General features: G+C 41.6%; 1 protein-coding gene across 1 annotated transcript; it reads right to left on the minus strand.

The window, feature by feature from the left end:
* Positions 1-148: 148 nt before the first annotated feature.
* Positions 149-21,685, minus strand: LOC117548268 (transmembrane protein 255B). The gene is made up of 10 exons (XM_034219429.1): positions 21,656-21,685; positions 19,968-20,151; positions 18,896-19,038; positions 18,474-18,536; positions 5,395-5,484; positions 3,745-3,825; positions 3,263-3,348; positions 2,652-2,811; positions 1,732-1,878; positions 149-1,133 (listed from the first exon to the last, which is right to left on the minus strand). Exons 2-10 carry the CDS (start codon positions 20,026-20,028, stop codon positions 897-899), a joined length of 1,068 nt encoding a protein of 355 aa, XP_034075320.1. The 5' UTR covers positions 20,029-20,151; positions 21,656-21,685; the 3' UTR covers positions 149-896.
* Between the last annotated feature and the right edge of the window lie 794 nt (positions 21,686-22,479).

Here is a 22,479-nt window from a genome sequence, read left to right on the forward strand (position 1 = left end):
AACACTTCCCTTTTATCAGAGATTCCAATTTACTACACATTCATTATGCATCAGTGAATAAATATTTCTTAAAGGTACCTCTTTAATACATTATGTATTTATAGCAGCTACATGATCCCATCCTACAGCAGTTTAACATCATGCATCATCAATAATAAATACATTATACTGACTTTAAAAGTGCACATTACACAATTCACACAAAACATAAATAACAGCAACGTCAGTGTCAACATTTACTCTCCAGTTCAAGAAAGCCTTTTGAATGACTAATACAGTAGTTAAGTGAGACGATACACAATAAGACCTGTAGTCCAATCTACACAAGTTAGCAAGATCAGATCCAAGTGTACGACGATACGATTATTCATATGAAACAGGTTAGCATGGGAGCTCTAGGCTTAAAGAAGTGTGACTTTTTGTTTTTATTTGATTTCACCAACTTCCCCAATAAAAGCACATCACCAATTTACAATAACGTTTTTGTAAAGATGAAGCTAACAAGATAAAAATAAAATTGTTGGTGAGGTTTAAAGGTGTTGTTTGGGGGATTTTCTCCATTATATCCAGACTTAGCCACCGTTAGCAGTTTGACTTTGAAGCTAAAGATTAATTTCACCTATAAAAATGTGTACCAATCTTATTACACTATTCAAGAAAGCAAATTAGTTTCTATCCCAAACAGTTCCCTTAAAACACATGAAATATCTTAATAATGTCTGTATAATCACACTTCATAGCCATCTCCTCAGTGCGAACACAGAAACATGTATCAGTACAGAGTGAAGCCCACTGTTTGCTCTCCAAGGTCATCTATGAAATGTCGTGTGCTACTTTCAGTCCGACAAGGTCTAGATATATTTCCTCCAACAGGCCCCAGGTGTTGGGCTGGGGGCTCAGCAGGCGTAAGGTGGGGGTTTTTCAAAGGGGTTGTAGGCGGAGCCGTAGAGGACCGGAGCGTTGGGGGTCAGCATGTAGCACCCTGGTTCCTGGGTGCCCCCCTGAGGCTGGGGCTGGTTGGGGGTCTGAGAGGGGGGCTGGCTCTGGTTCTCCTCAGACGGGCAGGGGGTGGAGGCATTCCCCCCCTCAGGGACCATCTGAGGAGTGGCAGGGGGCTGATAGCTGCTGTTGTGCTGTGGGAGAGGGGAACACAGGGAGTGGTAGCCTGCATCGCTACAGTGTATGTGGAAGTAGAGCCAAAGATAACCAAATTCATTTTAATGTGAGGTGTGGCTTTTATTCTTTGTGTAGTTTGACACTGACATATAAGTAATCAATACATCTGTGGGACTAATTTCAGACAAAATCACCATGATATAAATAAATGAAATTGTATCTGTGGATTTAAGGTGATTAAATCCACAGCTATATATGTTATTATAGTTTTCTTAAAATAGTTTGCTATCTCTGTTTTACATTTTTGTTTTACTTTTATGTATGTACCACAATACCAAATCAAATTCCTCGTACGTGTCAACCTACCAGGTAATAAACCTGTTTCTAATTGTGAGTCTGATATAATAAAGAAAAGTACTTCTGCCTTTTTTGTCAGAAATGTCATAGGAAAAGCAATAATAACATCAACAATGGCTCAGTTGTATTAACACGTCACAGTGAGACTGAGCCAGCATGCACAGAAAACCTTGAACTGAAGCAGCCTATTTGAATTTAATTTGTATTATACCTTCTGTAAACAAAAAGGACCTACAATGGTTATTTCTGGGCCATTACCTGCATGGGGATTGGATAGTTGGGGTAAGCGGGCAGAGTCTGTCCCGATGGGCAGTAGCCAGCGTAGGTGAGCATGTGCTGCGTGGGGTTGTAAAGGATGTTGGGGGGTGGTGTGGGGCTGGTAGCCGTCTGAGGAGTGGGCTTCTGCTGCAGGAAACAATAAAAAGGATTTGGATGAGAAATTATCAAATGAAGCTCAAAGGAAAACGTGAGTGAGTGTGCACCAGTTTCTCATGAAACGCACACATTATAAAGGAAGTAATGAACTATGATTGCTGCTCAATGTTCTGTATGGACATCTATCCTAACACCAGGACCATTCAATTAAATTAAATAAGATCAGAGATATCCATGTCTCTGAAACATCATAAACTGCATTTACTGATGAAATTGAACCGAGGGAAGCAGTGAAACAAAGAGATATCTGCACACTTGCCACATATACTCATTGTCCTAAGTGTTTTAGTTTTGTAGCTTTTAGGTTTTAAGGTTATTTGTATATTTACATTTGGTATAAATACTTGTCTTTAGCATCCTTTTTTAATCCTAAATTGTTTCTTAAAAATATATTATTTTTTTTTTGTACCTACTTTGCAACTTACTTTTTAGATTGTTTATGTTCACACCACCAGATACCAAAGCAAATCCCTTGTATATGTAAATAAACTTGATTCTGATTCTGACTTAACACATAATATTAGTATTTAAAAAAAGAGCCTTGGTAAAGTAACAAATTAAAAAGTTAAACACAAAAGAAAAAGAAATGAAGATTCCAGGATAAATAATACATGTTGACCTGCTTTTCTCTTGCATTTAGAAGTTCTTTCTGATCATTTTATTTGCCCTTCACTTCAAAGAGTACTATGTTTTGACTCCTTGTCTCTGCTGTAAAGAAGCTCTCTCTCTCCTCTCCTGCTCACCAAGTCCTTGTACGCCCCGAGCACGGCGGCGGTGATGATGCCCAGGAACAGGCAGAAGACGTTGAGCACCACGGCGGTCCAGAGCAAGCGCTGCAGGTGGATCACGTCCCAGCAGCTGTTGACCCCCGTGAACTCGTAGTACTGGTTGTGGAACTCCGTGCTGCAAGAGGCAGAGAGCAGGACTCAGATCTTAACGTGGTAAGGATGTTGTTCTTGTTATAGATCACTAAGCAGGTGTTCTTAATATACAGAGGGGATTGTCACAGGAGAATTTGTTTTGCCCTATGAGAATTCCTCGCAATGTCCATGGCATGTTCCCATTTATTTTAAACTTCCAGAGACTATAAGTGTCTCAGCATTGAAATCTAGGATGTGGTTTTAACTGCTCTCTCTACTGTATGATCACAATATTATTATAACATTACAGTTGGAAGAAATAGTCAAACATGTTCGCTGTGGAGGACACCCTGAATAGTAAGAGTCACACACACACACGCACGCACACACACACACACACACACGCACACACACACACACACACACACACACGCACACACACGCACACACACGCACACACACGCACACACACACACACACGCGGTGTGTCTCACCTGGCACAGTTGTACAGGTAGCAACAGTAGCATGTGTTGCTCCTCAGCTTCAGTTTACACGCTTTGTCAAAGGAAGGACACGTCACCTGCATCGTCAGAGGATTTATGAGTTAATCCTTTTTTAGAAACCTTTTTATTCAATGTATGATAACAATTATTTCCAGAACTTTGAATTGCTTTTTATTTGATACGTCTCATTTCAGTGCAGTGACCTTATGAGACCACTAGATGCCACTAGACACTTGGTGAATGTTTTTGGTGGGCACCAAAAGGCTGCAGAATATAGTCAGCTTAAAATGCATTTCAAGCATCTTTTACACATTATTTTAGAGAGAAGAATATATAAGTAAATAATAAGGAAAACACACAGTAGGTGAGGAGAGGTTAGGTACTCAGATTGTTAATTGTGAGATAATGGTATGTTTTTAAAAACCAGACAATGGCAGGTGATGAACTTAGTGTGTGTGCAGTGTATAAATCACCTCAGTGTAGTAGTTGTCGTAGGTGTAAGCCGCTTCGCTGGCGTAAAAGTCACACATGTCCTCCTGCAAGAGTCTTGTGTCCTGTGTGTGGAAAATACAAAAACATTAGAAGCACATATCATCAGTAGAAACACACTGTGACTTCAATGTTTTTTCTGTACTTTTTTAGAGCACATCTCCCAAGTTTAAAGGCTTCCATGATGCACATTTAGCCAGAACCCTGGTTTGTGTTACTCTGTCCGTCCTCGTGTAGTTTCTGTGTGACTGCAGCAGTGAGAGTTTACAACATGTGTCAGAGCCCTCAGCTGCACCCCCCCACAGACCCTGGCCTACAGCATTAAACCTCACTGGCTTTATATAATTTGAACAGTAATATAATCTTTTTTCATTGTCCAAAGCTTGAAGGTGCGATAAATATGACTTTTACTGTCCCACGAGCACGGAAAAAATATATCTGCAGTGGGTTTGATAGCACTGTTGATCAATATCAGTGACTGTGCCAGCTTTTTGTAATTCTCTGGTCCACAGTCATTAAGATGCTCAATAAAGTGCAGGGTGATGGGACAAACTGAGGGGTTCAGAGAGAAATCTAAGATGGAGCTTTTTGACCTCTGCATTTCCCGCTCATTCCCATAAAATGTCAACATTTCGAACACATTCATTTAGTCTGGGAATTATTTAAGATCTAGTCAGTTTGAAATGGTCTCCTGACTGATGGCATTGGGGAAACAAATGATGTTGAAGTAATAGATAAAATGTTCTGGAGTAATTAAAACTCCCTCATATGAAAAGAAATAACTAAATGCTGGCATTATGTAACACATTTGCAGTGGGACAAATGAGACGATGACAATGAAAGTTGTTTTACTTAAAGTTCCCCAATTATAATGTTTATCAATATAATATAGTTCCCAGATATTTACAAAACATGTATCTGAAGTGTTTGGCTCGAAATACCAAACAGATCATGCATTGTAGCGTCCCATAATCCCCTCTGTTTCAGCCCTGTTTCAAAAGTGCTGATTCTCTGTCTGTTACTTTAGATGAAAATAAGGAGCCCCTCCCCACGCCCCTCTGAGAGATATCTGGTTAAAAGAACACAATGGTGCTCTAGGAGGAGATTCAGGTGATAAGATACCTTGGTTGGTGATTGGCTAATGGTTACACAACCCAAAAAATCGTTATGACATCACAAAGTGGCCAAAGTCTGATCAGCTCATTTTCAGACAGGTTTGTATATAAATGGATCAGGACAAAAAGTGAGAGAATCTTTTTCCTGAAACCTTCAGATTCTCTTTACACAGAGGGGACACATGTTTATGTATAAAAGACATGAAAAGTGGATTTTGCATAATAGGTGACCTTTAATTCAGGAGTGCTGTGGGAAAATGTGGGTAACTTTTGGATACATTTAATCAGCCCTGTTCTGCTGAATGTTTCCGTGGCAACTGTCTGACTAACCCTGAGGTCAGTGTGGTGTCGTGTTGGTAAGATCTCTCTGATGTGTGTGTGCCGGTTTCAGCATGTGTTTCTGCAGGCTTCTCTCTGTTCATCTTGATGTGTGGATTTGGCATATATTTGTTGTATTTCTTTCTTTTCAGTTTAGGCGGGTACATTCCTCTATTACTTACTTACTTATTACTTACTTACAATGAACTCTGACGCGATGATTCCGTCCACAATGGCACAGAAGAAAGAGGCAACAACTCCGATACTGATGAATATGATCGCTGCCACCAGCTATAAGATATGAAGAGGGGAGAATCAGGAGAAGTTATTTGGGAACAAAGATGGAGAGCTCAAATGAGTTTCATCAGAGTCAGTACAGTACATGTTGGTTGTGTTGAATATACAACAATATGGAATTGAAAGAAACATTTACGGATTTCAAAATAAAAGAATGAGCATTCATAATGAGCAAACATTATCAATAGGTACATATGAAAATAAGATGTTGCATGTTGTATAACTTTTTCTCATCATAGTTTATTTTCATTTTCTTGAGTGTTCTTTCCTTATGAAATCTGATTTATTAATACATATAAATGTTATTTTATAAAAGTACACACACACACACACACACACACACACACACACACACACACACACACACACACACACACACACACACACACACACACACACACACACACACACAGACACACATACACACACACACACACACATATTTATGTAAGCTTTCTGCATGTGTGTCCTGATTGGTCGTCTGCAGCGTCTGGGCTTTCGGACGATAAAAGAAATGTACGGCTTCTTGCTCTGCCAAAGTAGAGGTGCTTTGTGGGTAATTTATGAGCACAGGACAGGGAGACGGCCTTTTGTACCAGCAAGGTCAATTTCATTCTCCCAATCTGATACACACACACACACACACACACACACACACACACACACACACACACACACACACACACACACACACACACACACACACACACACACACACACACACACACTTCTGTAAATTAGGCCCAACAATCTGAACAGCCTCAAATCTGTGACACACACCTGTGATTCCATGTAGCTATTACTGTAAGAAAGAGCACTTTTAATTTAGTACACACACGTACACACACACACACACACACACACACACACACACACACACACACACACACACACACACACACCACACACACACACACACACACACACACACACACACACACACAGCTGGCTGATCACAGATGCCTGATCATGAACTTTATCACTGAGCATTGTCTGATGTCTGTTCAATCGCTCCTGCAGGACGAAGCCTGCTGTACTCAGGCAGGAGATTATACACACTAAAGAGAGAGACGAGATACAGCACTTTCTCCCCAAAATGAGATTAGTTTGTTTTATAATGTACAGTATATCTAACAATCCTACAATGATATGTCTGTGGGCATTTCTCGAATTGTGATACCATTTAAAATCTTCAGTTATTCTGAAAGTAATAATAATGAATTTGAACCATTAAACAGCTGATGATCTTCTTTAATATGAAATGATAATTTGTGAGAACCAGATGATTAACCTGAATTCTCCAACATGCTCTTAATCGTCTCAAGTGTAAACGCTCACTGTAGAAGGCGTGGAACGGATTTGGAAAAAGGTAATATTAAAAATGAATTTCCCTGAACAGAGTGAAATAAGAGCTGGGTTGAGGAAATAAGCTTTTCTCAGGGTGGGTTTTATCTGCCTCTAGCCCAGACTCTCCACTTCATTAGCGGTTTAAATGACTCTGCTTTTATGGGCTGCGAGCGGGAGATGAGGCCAGCAGCAGAGACAATAGAGCCTGACAACTGCATTACTTCCCATTACCTTAGCACCAGCTGCCAGCCCATAAAACACCTCGACACACACTCTGCCGTCCAAACCTGAATCTCCCCTGACACAACTGAGGCAGGGAGAAGAATCAGAAGCTGTGAAAGATTAACACTCACAGCCACACTGTAGAGGGTTGTCTCTCTCAGGAGTCTTTAAGTGAGGAAATATTCAGAAGGAAGTGGTCATGTGAAGTACATTTACTCAAGTACTGAAACATTGGCTCAGCTAGGAGGTATCATTTGATCATTTAGTGCTACTGCTACTTTGTGATACTTAGTTATCATTTCTGTGATTTTAGATCAGTAGAATGTTCAATGGTACTTTTACTCGTCATGAATATGTTTTACTTTACAGTGTTGGAACTGAAGTTCATGTAGGAGCAGCAGAAACACGTTTAACCTGATTTTAGCATTGTGCATATTTTGGATTTGCATTCTTTATTGCAACTTCTGCAACTTCCCTCAGGATGAATACAGTGTTATTTTAACACTAATATATGAATACACATTGTCAGTGAATATTGCAACATTGTTAGCAAACAGTTGCTTTTTTACAAATTCCGAAGTAATAAAGCAACATTAGCAATTCATTAGATGTGTGTGTGTCCACCTGATGAACGTCAGTCCAACTATTTTTTTAACTCAGTGTTTTGGTCCTTGTAAACTCCCAATGGAAATGTCTCACTCTTTAGTTACTAAATGTTCCACTACAGTATGTTCACTGTGTCTGTCTGCTGCTTGGTGCAGAGAAGTAATAGTGGATTTCAGAACAGTTTTGTCATTTCTTTATCACCAATGCTGAAAACAAAGCTATAAGAGCCGTGAGAGTGAACCAAAACAGTAACATTGTGGGACAGACAGAGAAATAATGAGCTGAGACCTGTTAATAATCTTCTTAAGGCGAGACACCCCAGGTGAATAGGGTAATTTTTTTAACTTAAAGGTATCAGCTAGAAATTTCTCCAGTTACTTACAATAAGGCAATTGTCTTTTGTATTACAAGTTTTCTGAAATAGCATGTTTAAATATGCAAATTATCCATTATCTCATTAAATATGCACATATTTTAACACATTTCAGGAATCGAAATCTGAACTTTGGATATAGCCAGATTCAAAATTATTGTTTCATTTTGTAGTCATATTAGTATCTAAGGCTTTTACAGAAGGGATATTGGATATCTCTTTTTATCATTCCATAAATCAGAAAATACTGTCAACAGCCCTAAAATATCCATTTTCGCCATGTTTTTAGGTATACAATGTTGTATAATTCAGGCTATGAATGATATATGAACAAACCCTTCTGTAAAAGCCTTCATAATATTGATAGGAATATAACTGGAAGGTTTGGTGTATCTACGTGCAACTGAAGTTGAAATTTCGAACTCAGAGTAGGAGAAAAAACTTATTTTGAGAAAACGACCTTTAAAGATTGCAGTGAGGCGCTAGCTAAACCCTCCTGTTCTCTGGATGACAGCTTGCGCATCGACGCACTCCGTGAAGGTATTTCATGTTCAGGGTCATTTTTTTTTATATAACCTTGCTTCGTGCAAGTGACAATTGTTGTCGTCTGCTCTGTGAACGTTTTTTTCGCCGTTCTTTTGGCATTTTGAGATTTCAATTTCTAGCTGAAAGCTAACCAGGAAGTGTTTTAGCACACCACGTGACGCATCTTGAACGAATCACGTTGTCAGAAATTGACACCAGCCAATGAGATTTCGTTTCTTGGTTTAAGACCCCTTTGTGCTTTCACGATTGGTTGCTGATACAAAGGAAATGACCATATTTGGATCCGATGAGATTGTGCAGGAGAGACACAGCTTTCCAGCGATACCTCTGTTGACATGGTGCACACAGCGGTCGCGGTACTTTATGTTACGTTAGAATGCTAACTTTTGGTGAATTTAGGAGAAATCTACAGACGCAAATAGACAAACTATAGTAAAATAAACACTTAAATGTGTATTTTGTACGTTTTCCTTCCAAAAGCCTGAAAGAAAACATGTTATGGAATCAAAATAGCACAAAATCTCAAAATTGACCAGTACTTGAAAAACGATGTTTTTGCCTGCCGTGTCTCGCCTTAAATGTTAAGATTCAGGTGATTTAATTGAAGCGTTGTTATAAAAATGTCCAGTGTAACCACAGAGGGAAATATCAATAGAAGACAAAGATGTTTTAGTTATAGAGTAGGAGATCCATCAGTGATGAAGAGGCGAGAGGAGTTTTATGGCTTCAGTTAAGATATCTATCAGGTAATGCAACTAAAGTCGCTGACCGCTGCAAGGTCTCCTTCCCTGTTCAGTGGTCCAGTGACCAATCACACCTCAGCTGGACACAACGGTAATAAGAAACTAGTTGGGTAAAATACGGCTCTTCAAAGGTTCACCGTTCTGCTCCCTGAAGGTGACCAAGAGGACGGCAGAACGCGAGCTACATGGAGCATTTGGTCATAAATGCATCTCTGTGTTTTAGGAGCAGCAGAAAGGAGGAGAGTTTACAGACAGGATCTCTAAAATCCTTTTAAACATGTTGGAGGACAACACTAGACAAAATAACACATGTCAGTGGAGCACATGTTTAACCTGCACCACACCTCACCTTCATCAAGAGGACGGGTCTTTTGGGTTATTTGTGATTAGAGCACAATGTCAGAGACAAAGTTTCCCACTAAGCAAAGAATCCCAACTAGACTATGGTTAAATATTAATTTGTGGAACAATACAGGTGATATATGTCTTTATTTTTTATTTTCTCACTGTCTACCATATTTTATTACCCCATGACTACATCTTTAGCTTGGTTTTGACCACAAACCACACATTTGGTCTGTATGCGAATTATTTCATGGTAACTTAAAACCACTAACAAGCATTTATCCTAAAAAAAACCAGATACATTAAAAAAGAAATGGCACAGGCGTTTCGTAGATATTTGACGATAGTACTATTTTGTAGGTTTTTCTTTGTTTTATTATCATTTTAATATATATTTTAATTGTTATTTAGTTTTGCTGTGCACTAGTTTATCCTTTAGACTGTATCAAAGGTGCTTAACAAATACATTTTAAGCTATTGTAGTCCACTTCCACAGAAGGCAGAGATTTAAAGTTGTTCATTCTTGTAATCTCTGGCTGCAGTATTTCAAGTTGTCACTCCTCTGAGTGTTTACAGTTTAAACAACATCAAGCCCTCCATCTGCCGCTTTGTGACATCAGGGGAGAGAAGGCCTTTGAGATGCAGGAAGTAAAAGAAGAGCTCTCAGATGTCGGGGCATTAATGTCGGTGTGGTTGGTTCTTCTTTAATGAGCAGCCTCGCTCTGCCAGCCGGCGCTCGTGTTTCAGCGCTGAGCCTCGGACACAGGATGGGAAGAAGACACCTGTGTGAGAGGGACATTGTGCCACATGCGCCTCATAAGAGACACCGTAGACCGGAGCTGGCGTGGCAACGATCTCACCATTAAAGTTTAAAGCACAGACCTGGGAGCTATGCCGGAGAGGCAGACAGAGACAGCTGGTAGTAAATGTCTTCCCCTCTCACATTTACAGCTCACAATGCAAGAACTGAACAACAGCAAGAAGGAGTGAGAGCCTGCAGAACATATTCCTAAACATAACAACATAACCTGTCATTATGATGCTTTATTTTGAACTAGACTCTGCCTCTCCACTAAACAGCTATAAGGAGTGTATCTGTTCAGGAGTATTCAGTACACTGTAGCGTAACGTAAGACAAGGACACCCTGCACGCCACATGAAACATTCACAACTCACGCTGATATACCAGTCATGGTGATGGGTTTACACCTCTATCCTGCCAAGACGATATTTTTCTTTCTCTGTGTTGTTATAAGCATGAAAAGTGTCTCTAAAATGGCTCAAAAATGTCTGTAAGGAAATTATTGAGAAGAAGGTTCAGATCAGTGGCGTAGCTGTGGGTGGGCCCGGGTGGGCCTGGGCCCACCCACATGCACGTCTGGCCCACCCACAGCCAATCAGCGCTTCATAGCGCAGAGCCGGGAAGCCCAGAAGGAAGTGCCACAAACTGCAGTTCATCTAGTGGCCGACAGGGGATGGATGCAAAAAGGAGCAATTCCCATAGACGCCCATGTTAAAATACCCAACTTTACAGCAGAAATAAACATGTTTCTAGCCTGGCAGCTAGAGGATGGAGCTATGGAGAAAACGAGAAGCATGGCTGCAAGTGGGAGTGCAACTACCGCTGCGCCTCGGCTTGTTGACAAAAAAGACGCCAGAAGCGAAATTTTGAAGTATTTGAGCTATATCTCTGACAGTGAGGGCAAATACGGACACCACGAGGCCTGTCTGTGAGAAATGTTTTAGATCCCTGCAAACCAAGGGAGCCAACACATCAGACTTGGCTAAGCACCCGCCGACCGGAATCCAGAGCTGTTTAAAGAATTTAAAGACAAACAGGTTAGCGAATGTGATAGATTAGGGGTTCCCAACCTTTATTGTGCCAAGGACCGGCAGATAGGCTACATTAAAAAAAAAATCGCGGACCGGTTGTCAATTTTAACTGATTTGAATATTTACTCACCAGCAGGTAGCAACAGAGGCTAATTGTATGTAACAGCCTGAACAAATAATAGAACAATGCATCCAAAACATATTAACAACGTTTAAAAAAGAACTGGTGTCGTTTTTTGGTTTTTCGGAAAAACGGAAAACCAAAAAAACCGACGTTAATCAGTTTTTAAACTAACACGGGAAAACAGATAAATCAACGTTTTGGTTTTGTTTGTATGATTTACGGATAATCCAGTGATGGGAAAACGAGGTGAAGGCGCATTATGAAGGAGGTGTGTGTGTGTGTGTGTGTGTGTGTGTGTGTGTGTGTGTGTGTGTGTGTGTGTGTGTGTGTGTGTGTGTGTGTGTGTGTGTGTGTGTGTGTGTGTGTGTGTGTGTGTGTGTGTGTGTGTGTGTGTGTGTGTGTCTGACTGACTGACTGACTGACTGACTGACTGACTGACTGACTGACTGACTGACTGACTGACTGACACTGGCATTTGTTTTCAGAAGATATTATGATAGTGACGTTCGTTCCGGTGCACGTCCGACAGCATTTAGCACTACATCGAGATTAAGATTAAACTAATTTATTTTGGGAACACCCGCATATAGGCTACCTATGGAGTTAGCCAGATGTGTGTAAATTACTGTTCATGGTCATTTGAAAACAAATACCGATGTCAGACAGACACAAACACAGAGCTGAGCGGAGCACACACACACACACACACACACACACACACACACACACACACACACACACACACACACACACACACACACACACACACACACACACATAAGCACACATCATGCGCCTTGGCGACTGGACATCTCCTTCATAAAACTAATAAAAGGGGGAGTAATCGGGCAGTTCGATGTGTGTAGAGATGTGTGTAGAGGTGTGTGTGTGTGGCTAACACGTAGCAGCCTGCAGTCACTTGCTGTTCTGATGAAGGTAAACACAGCGAAGGCGGTGCGTAAAAAGGCACAGCTCTCGGCGCGCTGGTGCTGCACTTCTCAGAAGCGGAGTTACACGTCCCGCTGCCTCCTGATGCTGCCTGCAGCCATTTCATGAAGTGAAGGAGGTTTTCCTTCTATAAAACAGCTGCGGGCAGCAGATACCGTGAGTCCCGGACATGAATTCATAGATCAAGGCAGACTGGTCTACTCTCCTGTTTTGTCAATCCGGTGCTTAAACAAAGGCAAGGCAAGTTTATTTATATAGCATTTTTCAACACAAGGCAATTCAAAGTGCTTTACAAAAAAATGAAAGACATTAAGAAAATGGCATTTAAAATCAGTCATTAAAAAGAAAAGCTAATAAAATAAACATATAGCTCTACACCCCTGGCCGACATGTCCTTAAAATGAAGTCTGAGTTTGAAATATATCTCAAATAATGTATGCACTGCCATTTCCCCACATAAACATAACAGTCTGCAATTAAACGGTTGTCTCCTGTGCGCTCCTCTTCCTACTTGGCACACCGGTAACTTTCTCGTGCACACAAGAGGTTGAGACCATGCTGAGCCGCCGAATCCCTCGGAACATCATAAAAGCCATTTTCAACAGTTATCTGGCGAAAGATTAACTAGGCTACTGGATGAAATAATATGACTGGTAGGCTATAGGTGCGAACATTAAACACTTTTAAAAAAAATATTATGATAAAATATTTATATATATTTATAATTCTGCAAATATTACGATAAACTCATAGCTATTTCGCGGCCCGGGAGTAACACCTCCGCGGCCCGGTACCGGTCCGCGGACCGGGGGTTAGGAACCCCTGTGATAGATAACATAATTACATCATGCTCAAGCCCATGCCCTCAAATCTAAGTCAAATAAGTGTAATTTATTTTGTGACAAACGAACGTTTTCGTAGTTTGACGAGGCAATTAATGGCAATGATAACTGTCTAATATGGCTATCTTTTTAGCTAACTTACCAATGTGGCTAACATCTGCAATATACATTTAGTCAATAATTATTTATATGACTGTACTATTACATGTTAATAAAATATAAAAAAAATTATATTTTATAAAACAAAAATGTTGTTTGAGATGATTTAATTTAATATGAATTATTGTCATTTATTTTGTTTATTGTTCTCATTGTTTAAAAGTTTGTGTTATGGTTCTGGTTCTGGTGTGAAATAAAGCACAATAATTACATTTAAGACTGTTTCCCTTTTTTTAAGAAAAGTATCGAAAAAGAATCGGAATCGCAATTCTTGACTTGGTATCGGTATCGAAACCAAAATGTTGGTATCGTGACAACACTATGACCTAGTTCACCGTGGAGTGTTTTGTTGGTCCATGTGAGATGTTAGATAAGAGCCCTTGAAATAAAGGTATTATCAAGTGTTATCTGCGTTTGGGTCCTACCTGCTTCACTCCTCGTATCAGAACGAACCAACCGTGAAATGGGCCCAGCAGATCCGTTCGAGCCGGAATTAGTGAATTTTTCCTTTTTTTTGGCTAACTGCTCGGATCGATGGAAGGGAGCGTCCGGAGTTCAGCAGCGAGAGGCTGTGTTGGCAGAGGCACGCCAGACGGCTATGGAGAAACCAGGTTTGGTGAAATTCTTACCTGGCTGGATTTCAAATATCCTCTCGGTGTGTGATTCCCGGCCTGCTAGCCCCAGGCATACTAGCTCCCTGCCTCCCAATTCCCAACCTTACACCATACGCCTCGGTGGGTTCCGTCTGGAGTCAACCCGTGCTTCTGCCCCAGTTCCTGCTCCTGTCCAGGAGTCGTTTTCTGGAACTCGTCTGGCTTTTGGAGGTCCACAGAGCATTCAGGCGGCTTCTAAGAGAAGGAGTCGCAAGTCCAGACTAGCAGCCCGAGCCCCAAGAGCCATGATTCCGGTCCCAGTTCTGGCCCCAGCAGCCATGGTTCCGGCTTCAGTACCGGCCCCAGCAGCCATGGTCCAGACTCCAGTTTCGGCTCCAGGACTGGCTTACCGGCCGACGCCAGCTCCCCGAGTCCTGTTGGTGTACCGGCCGACTCCAGCACCTCGTCTCCTGTTGGCTCTCCAGCCAACACCAGCTCCCTGAGTCCTGTCGGCGTACCGGCCGACTCCAGCACCTCGTCTCCTGTTGGCTCTCCAGCCGACGCCAGCTCCCCGAGTCCTGTCGGCGTACCGGCCAACGCCAGCTCCCCGAGTCCTGTCGGCGTACCGGCCAACGCCAGCTCCCCGAGGCCTGTCGGCGTACCGGCCGACTCCAGCACCTCGTCTCTTGTTGGTTCTCCAGCCGACGCCAGCTCCCCGTGTCCTGTCGGCGTACCGACCGACACAAGTTCCCTCTCAAGTCCCTTCTCAAGCCCTCTCTCGAGTTCCCTCTCAAGCCCTCTCTCGAGTTCTCTCTCTAGTCCCCTCTCAAGTCCTCTCTCAAGTCCCTTCTCAAATTCCCTCTCAAGTCCCCTCTCAAGTCCCCTCTCAAGTTTCCTCTCGAGTTTCCTCTCGTGTCCCCTCTCGAGTCTCCTCTCAGGTCCCCTCTCGAGTTCCCTCTCAAGTCTCCTCTCGAGTCCCCTCTCGAGTTCCCTCTCAGGTCCCCTCTCGAGCCCTCTCTCGAGTTCCCTCTCGAGTTCCCTCTCGAGTTCCCTCTCGAGTTCTCTCTCAAGTCATCTCTCCAGTCAACTCTCAAGTTTCCTCTCGAGTTCCCTCTCAAGCCCTCTCTCTCGAGTCCCTACTCAAGTGCTGTTGGAGGTTCCGCTGGGGGTCCTGCCAACTCCATGTCCTGTGCCGTTGGAGGTCCTGCAGACTACTCTTCTGCCGGGGGTCCTGCCAACTCCGTGTCCTGTGCCGTTGGAGGTCCCGCAGACTACTCTTCTGCCGGGGGTCCTGCCAACCCTATGTCCTGTGCCATTGGAGGCCCCGCCGACTACTCTTCTGCCGGGGGTCCTGCCAACCCTGTGTCCTGTGCCGTTGGAGGCCCTGCCGACTACTGTTCTGCCGGGGGTCCTGCCAACCCTGTGTCCTGTGCCGTTGGAGGTCCCGCAGACTACTCTTCTGCCGGGGGTCCTGCCAACCCTGTGTCCTGTGCCGTTGGAGGTTCCACCGACTACTCTCCTACCGGGGGTCCTGCCAACCCTGTGTCCTGTGCCGTCGGAGGTCCCGCAGACTACTTTTCTGCCTGGGGTCCTGCCAACCCTATGTCCTGTGCCGTTGGAGGTTCCGCCGACTGCTCTCCTGCCGGGGGTCCTGCCGGCCCTGTGTCCTCTTCCGTGGGGGATCTTGCCGACACCTGTCCCACCGGCTCCGGATCCTGTCCGATCGACACCGGCTCCTGCCCGGCCTCCGGAGCTGTCCGGTCTTCGCACTCGATCCCGGCCCCCTGAGTGCCGCGGTCTTCGCCCTCGAGCCCGGCCCCCTGACTTTCCCGGCCGCGGTCCTCACCCTCAGACCCGGCCCCCTGACTCTTCCTGCCGCTGCCTTCGCCCTAGTGCCCGGTCTCCTGGGTTCGCCCGCTGTGGTCTTCGCCCCTCCTCGAACTCTGCCTTGCTCCCGGGCCGTCTGCCCGAGACCCCTTCCTGGTCCTCTGCCGTGCCCTAGGCTGTCAGTCAAGGCCCGTCCTCCGGACCCCCTCCACCCACCCTGATTTTTTTTTTGGGTGTTTAGCGATGTCTAGTATCCGTCCCTTGAGGGGGGGTTCTGTCACGATATTCATGTCATGTTACGTTTTTTATGTCTAGGTTTGGGTGTTTTGCTGTTCTCCTTGTCACGTTTTTCTCCTGGTATTTTGTCTGGTCCTTTTCCATGTGTTTTTCCTCCTGTCGTTAGTTTCCCTGGTGTGTCTAGTTGTCTGATTGTGTTCACCTGTGGCCCTTGTGTGTCTCCTCCCCTGCCCGGCTGTTTCTCGTCTTGTGATTACCCCTCCCTGTATTTAGTCTTGTCTCTTCCTGTGTTCAGTGTTGGTTCGTCTTTTGTTTGCGACCTAGTTCACCGTGGAGTGTTTTGTTGGTCCATGTGAGATGTTAGATAAGAGCCCTTGAAATAAAGGTATTATCAAGTGTTATCTGCGTTTGGGTCCTACCTGCTTCACTCCTCTTATCAAATTAAGATGAATGCCTAATGCTTTGTATTCTGTGTATTCAAGTTGGCAAAAAGAGCTTTTATGGAAAGCACAAATCCAAAGAAATTGTGTTTGGTGAACTATCCTAGGTTAAAAGTTTGGTTAGAGTTACTAGTCCTACTGTTAGTGTAGTCTAAAGTGTAAACTAGATAAAAACTATTGGAGCAGAATAGAGCCGCTAATGTTATCTTTCACTTGGAATACTTTAAGGTCAACGAAATAGTGAAGAATCAATCCCCATCCTCAAAGTCATGTTCATGTTGAAACAACATTTAGTAAGATATACTGGGGGGGGAATGGAAAAAATAAACTACAACCGTTGTGAGGGGGGTTATGAGTTAATACGGTTGAATAGACCTCTTTTTAGGACAGTGTGGACTTGTAATGACTCATTGACAGACATCTTCCTGAGTCTCGTGTTAGCTTTGTTGCACCTTTTAGGGCGGGACTAAGTAAACCTTACACATTCTCATTAGAAGATTCATTTACCTGATACATTTCCATCAAAGCTCCTCTTAAAGTATTCTAAAATCCTAGTAAAAACTACATTATTTCCTGGAACTTTAACTGAATCTTTGGTTTATTTTTATTTTTCCCTCCCTTATTTCTTAACAAACATTTAAAGTAATGTGTAGTATATGATGAATGCTAATTGTTATTGAAAAAATGAATTATTCCTACAGAGGATCAAATGAGACATGAATCATCAAGAAACTCCCATATTGCACTGTAGTCTCAACTAATTTCATCAACTTGGAAACGTTTTAACATAAGATGTGTACCACATAATAATTCAGAGTTGGTAAACAAGGACTGGCAATCTGCTAAAGTTTCTGTGTCACTGGTGTCCACTTCAGCCCTTGATGCTGGGTTTCATGTCCTGCGAATGTGATACTGACTATACTTTAATGACAGAGGAACAGTTCCAGATACTGGTTGCCGCTGGCTCTTAAGATGCATTTTCCTTTGTCGACCTCTTGACTATTGCCAGTTGGAAATCTGTTTATGCAGATTTTGTTTTTGTTTTTTTATTCGGTTTTAGTTATTTAGGTAGAGTCTGAACTCTCAAACTGTGTTCTGGTTTTGTTTGTTTAGCACAAGTTGGAAAATTTAAGATTTTGAAAGAGTCAATCACTTTTGGTCGTTGTTTAACCTATACAGTGTGTGTCTGTACTCTGTGTCCCTGAAATAAAGCAGCCCTGTCAGGACCGACCAATACTAATACAATTTTCCCTCTTGTCATAGAAGCCCAGAGCCAATCACATCCACTTCTCCCGTCCACAAATCCAGTCACATCCTCTGACCCGGGCACAAGGAGCAAGAACACATTACTGCCGCCATCGAGTAATCGCATTTGCTTCTTGCTCATAATAGAGAAATTTCCCGTAAAACAATTTAGTGAATTCACAAAGTCTGTAACATTATCCATAATTTATTGTGTATATATGTCCTGTCTTCCAGGAACAACGCCTAATTTTTAGAAGATGAATATCATGAAACAAATAATCATAACAAATGTTAACCTCTTCTGTCATCCATGCTTTTCTTTCGAAGCTGCCAGCTGTCTTTAAAGGAAATAGAAATGTTCCAAGAGTTGCTAATACATGTATTACTAACTGTGTATGGAACAATTAGGCCTTTTCTGAAGTCTGAAATACACATTGCATGAAGTTAACGGTTCTAAGACCATAATTGTGTCAAATAGATGCAATGACTGTTATCCTAGTTTAATTTTAAATTTGTTGCAAAAGCGACATTACAGACAGAGGAACAGACTCACCATAGGTCGGCGGTTTTCAACCAGGTGAATGCCAACAATGCCCAAAAACGCTCCAAAACTCAGCTGGAGACACAAAGAGAGAGGGACATGTACATGATTAAAAATACAACACAGCCCCTAACATAAAGCAACAATCTTAAAATGACATTATCTGTTCATTTAGAAATATCACACTTGAGACATGAATGGCATTTAGTTTGTGTGTGTGTTTAGGTTGATGTCACCCATTCATTTTTGTTGTTATGATTGTAATGTGTTGTTATTGTTTTTATAAGGAAGGGTCTAGGAAAGTAAGGTAGGGGGAGGGGCAGCAAGGTTTGTTCTTGTCATTTGAAAAACAATAAACAATGTTTACAGAAAGGACAGCACATCGTCTCCAAATCAATCAATGAATTAGAGGTTGTGAAGTTGAAGAGACTCACCGTGATGCCGGAGTAATATCCAGCCACAGGCACGTTGTCGGTGCGCGTGGCAGAGACCAGACCCACTGTCAGCACCACCAGAGCCAGAGCCAGCAGAGACACCGTCACCCAGAGCGCCGTCTTCCTCCGACGCAGGTAGTGGACTGGGGATGGGCCACAGGAGGACATCTTTACTCTTATACAGATGAGCTCTCTAAATTACATGCCTTTCTCAACCTAATTCTGATCAAAACATGCAAACCTCCTTTTGCCCAAGACAACATGCACATATTGAAATGATTTCTCTATACTCTTCTGTTAGTGATCTTTTTCAGGTCTTTGTTCAAAATCTTATTTAAGTCATTTTCTTAAAATATATACTCATAGGTCAGAAGTAAAAGTACTCGTAGCTGGCTGTGTTGAAACTGTTTTATATGCTATTGTGTGGTCTGAATCACATCATATTTAATGTTCTTATTATTGTTTTTTATAATTAAGGGTTTTGTTTTTTTGTTTTTTTTTTAAGCACTCACCAATAATCTATTATATGTGCAGGAACTATGTGGTAATCAGTGGTAGAAATACTTAACAAAAAACAACAACATGGGTTATTCCATTTTCTCCATCTGTACTCTATTAAAGGTAAAAGTCCTGAATTCAAAATGGTACAAAAGTAGGCCATTATTCGCTAAGTATATACTTAAACTATTAAAGGTAAAAGTAAAGATTATGCAGAATGGTTCCTTTCAGAGTTTATTATTGTTATATAATGTGAAATATAACATGTCAGAGCATCATAATGTTGTATTCTGTCAACATGGAAACAATTTGAGAAACTATGTTTACTACAGAAAAGCATTAATACTGCACCATTTACTATATTAAAAATAGATTGTAAAAAGAAAGAAGCAACAATGATTGTCTAATAAATGAACACAACTAATGAGTCAATTAAATGTATTCAAGGCTGTTTCATTGTTTTCTAGACATATAACAAACATACGCATTGTATAACAGAACACAAATAGTGTTGACACAAGATTAAACTGTAACTGAGGTTCAGGTTAGAAGATTAAACCCGACATGTTTGTACCTGCTGGATCCAGTATTTCTGTTGTCTGCTGAGCTGTCTGCTGGGGTTCAGGTTGCTGCATTTTGACTTAATCCTGATGAAGTGTCCGTAAAAATGAATAAAAAGTCGAAGAGACAGCTGAGGAGACCCTCTGAGTGTTTTTCTCAAGGTGGGGTCTTTGTTGAATCAAAACAGATTCCTCAACCTGCAAAAAAAAGTATATTGTTCTTATAATTTAAACATCTGTATGATAAACAGGTACAACTTCATATAAATGTTTACAGCTGACTCTGAGTACCGGCGAGTTCAACTTTTCCTGATGCATGAGAGAGAGACAGAGAGAGACAGAGAGAGAGGGGGAGCAAGAGGGAGAGAGGGGGAGAGAGAGAGGGACCAATCAGCTTCCTGTATTCACCTTATTGATACATTATTAAATTATCTGTCTTACATAAGTATAATGCAGCTTTAATACAGGATCCATTGAATGTGGCTGTACTATACTATTTATACTGTATATTATAACAATAAAAAGAGTGGTTAAAGTGAGTTTCTGGTGTGTTTAATGTCTACAGGCTGCAGGTGACTGGTCATGATGCTGCAGGGTCGATGGTATATGAGTGTACAGCGCCCTCCATTGGTAAAAACTGGAAGATACAAACCTTGTAAACACTAATTCTTTAATTCAGTGTATTTTATATAAATAACAAATATCCACTCTACCTCTGCAAAACTGGTGTCTTTAATGGCTTGAATCAAGTTAAATAAATAAGAATGCTTGCATCTGTTGAATGACACAACTATAAGCTATAAAACAAGTTTCAATGTTTCACTGAGAATCTTAAAAACCTGTCAGAATATTTACATTTTCTCCTCGGGCTATGAATGGTCCTTTAGCAGCCATGAACTCATACAGATTGACCCTCAAAGTGGAGTAACCTACAGAGTATTCTGAGCAGAAATCATACTCTCCTCTCAGCAGCTCAGAAGCCATGACACCTGCAGGTGAGATGAAGAGGTCTCAGACCCTCAGTTTCAGTACTTTTTAGACAAAAAGATGTCCATTTTTAATGTAAACAGCTAAATAGATCTAAAATGAATCTAAACTAATAATGACTTCTTAAAACTACTGATCTCTTCAAATGAAAATGCTGGGATAAAAACATTACGGCTATATTCTAATTATGTGGATCTTACCTCATGAACAGTACAGCTGCTACGGCTTAAATCTACATATACTATAAGTAAAAGCTATTTTAGGGAACATAATAATATTCTAGTGGTTTCTGCAATTTACTTATATATTTCATAGCAACTCTAACTAAATACTACAACATGTATTGGTATTCAATTACGTATCTGTAACTAGTTACTCCAAAACACTCAAGTTGATGCACCTGAAACCACAGCATTATGGTACTCTGTTCCATACACCAATAGCCAATCAATATAGAAAAAAAAAAGAAAAACCCAATATGGAGTGCCCTTTTACAAAATAACTAGATATGTATATGTTTATACTATAAATTAATGTTGATATATGTGCTATATTAAAACATTGAGCTCTTTTGTGTAAAATGGCTGCATAGTTCCAGTCAGTTACCGTACAGTGAGGGTTAATGTCATATACAGAATAAATTAGGTGTGTGTGTCTCATCACAGGTGTGTGAGGGCAACTATGACCAGTATGCTGGGTTTTGCGTGGTCTGTACCTGGAGTCCCAACGTAACTCTTGATTTTAAACTGATAATTGCCCAAGCTCCACAGCCAGTCCAAGGTCAGAGAAACGAACGTTACCTGTGAGAACAAACACACACGAGAGTAATGTCAAGAGCTGTGCACGTCACAGATACCAATGTTGACCTGCAGCACTACGTCTCTGAGTCGTAAACCTGTGGAGCCGTGATAACTGAGAGACGTCCTTGTGTTAAGAGCAAAGACTCAGTGTGCACTGCATGTGTGAAGGGTGTGGGGTAAAGTCGGTTCATGTGTGTGTTTTGACCTCAGAAGGCCAAGAATGGGACATCATTTTAAAGAAAAGGGTAGGGACTTTAATTTGCCAGTCCTCTAATGTACATTAGCAGAAATAGAGCCAAACTGGCTGCATTTAAAACACGGTAACTTTGGGGAGTTTTGGATTTGATGCGGTGCAGGTTGGCCACCTTTATTTCTAGATATTTCTTTCCATAGTTCCCTTTTCCCTAGAAACGAAAAGCCCAAAAGATTCCTCTTCCACGGGCTGTGTCTTAATTCACTTCCACTGCAAAAACCTTTTCAGACACACACCCATCCAGTAAGAAAAGAGTGTCATACATCTACTTAAAAAGGTCCATCACATTGTTCATGGTCTCACTGAAAGTATCCTCCCCGGCCTCTTGGTCTTTCTCTTTAACCCTCCACTTGAAAAATTATTTTCATGTGTAACATTGTGACACAATACACATTTCTAACTCAAATCAAATATTTTGTTTTTCGGCAGTTTGTTGAAGATGTTACCCTCGCCTCTGGGAACATTTTTGTTGAGAAACGTTAAATA

This window comes from Gymnodraco acuticeps, unplaced genomic scaffold (assembly GCF_902827175.1).
Source record: "Gymnodraco acuticeps unplaced genomic scaffold, fGymAcu1.1, whole genome shotgun sequence".
Lineage (NCBI taxonomy): Eukaryota > Metazoa > Chordata > Actinopteri > Perciformes > Bathydraconidae > Gymnodraco > Gymnodraco acuticeps.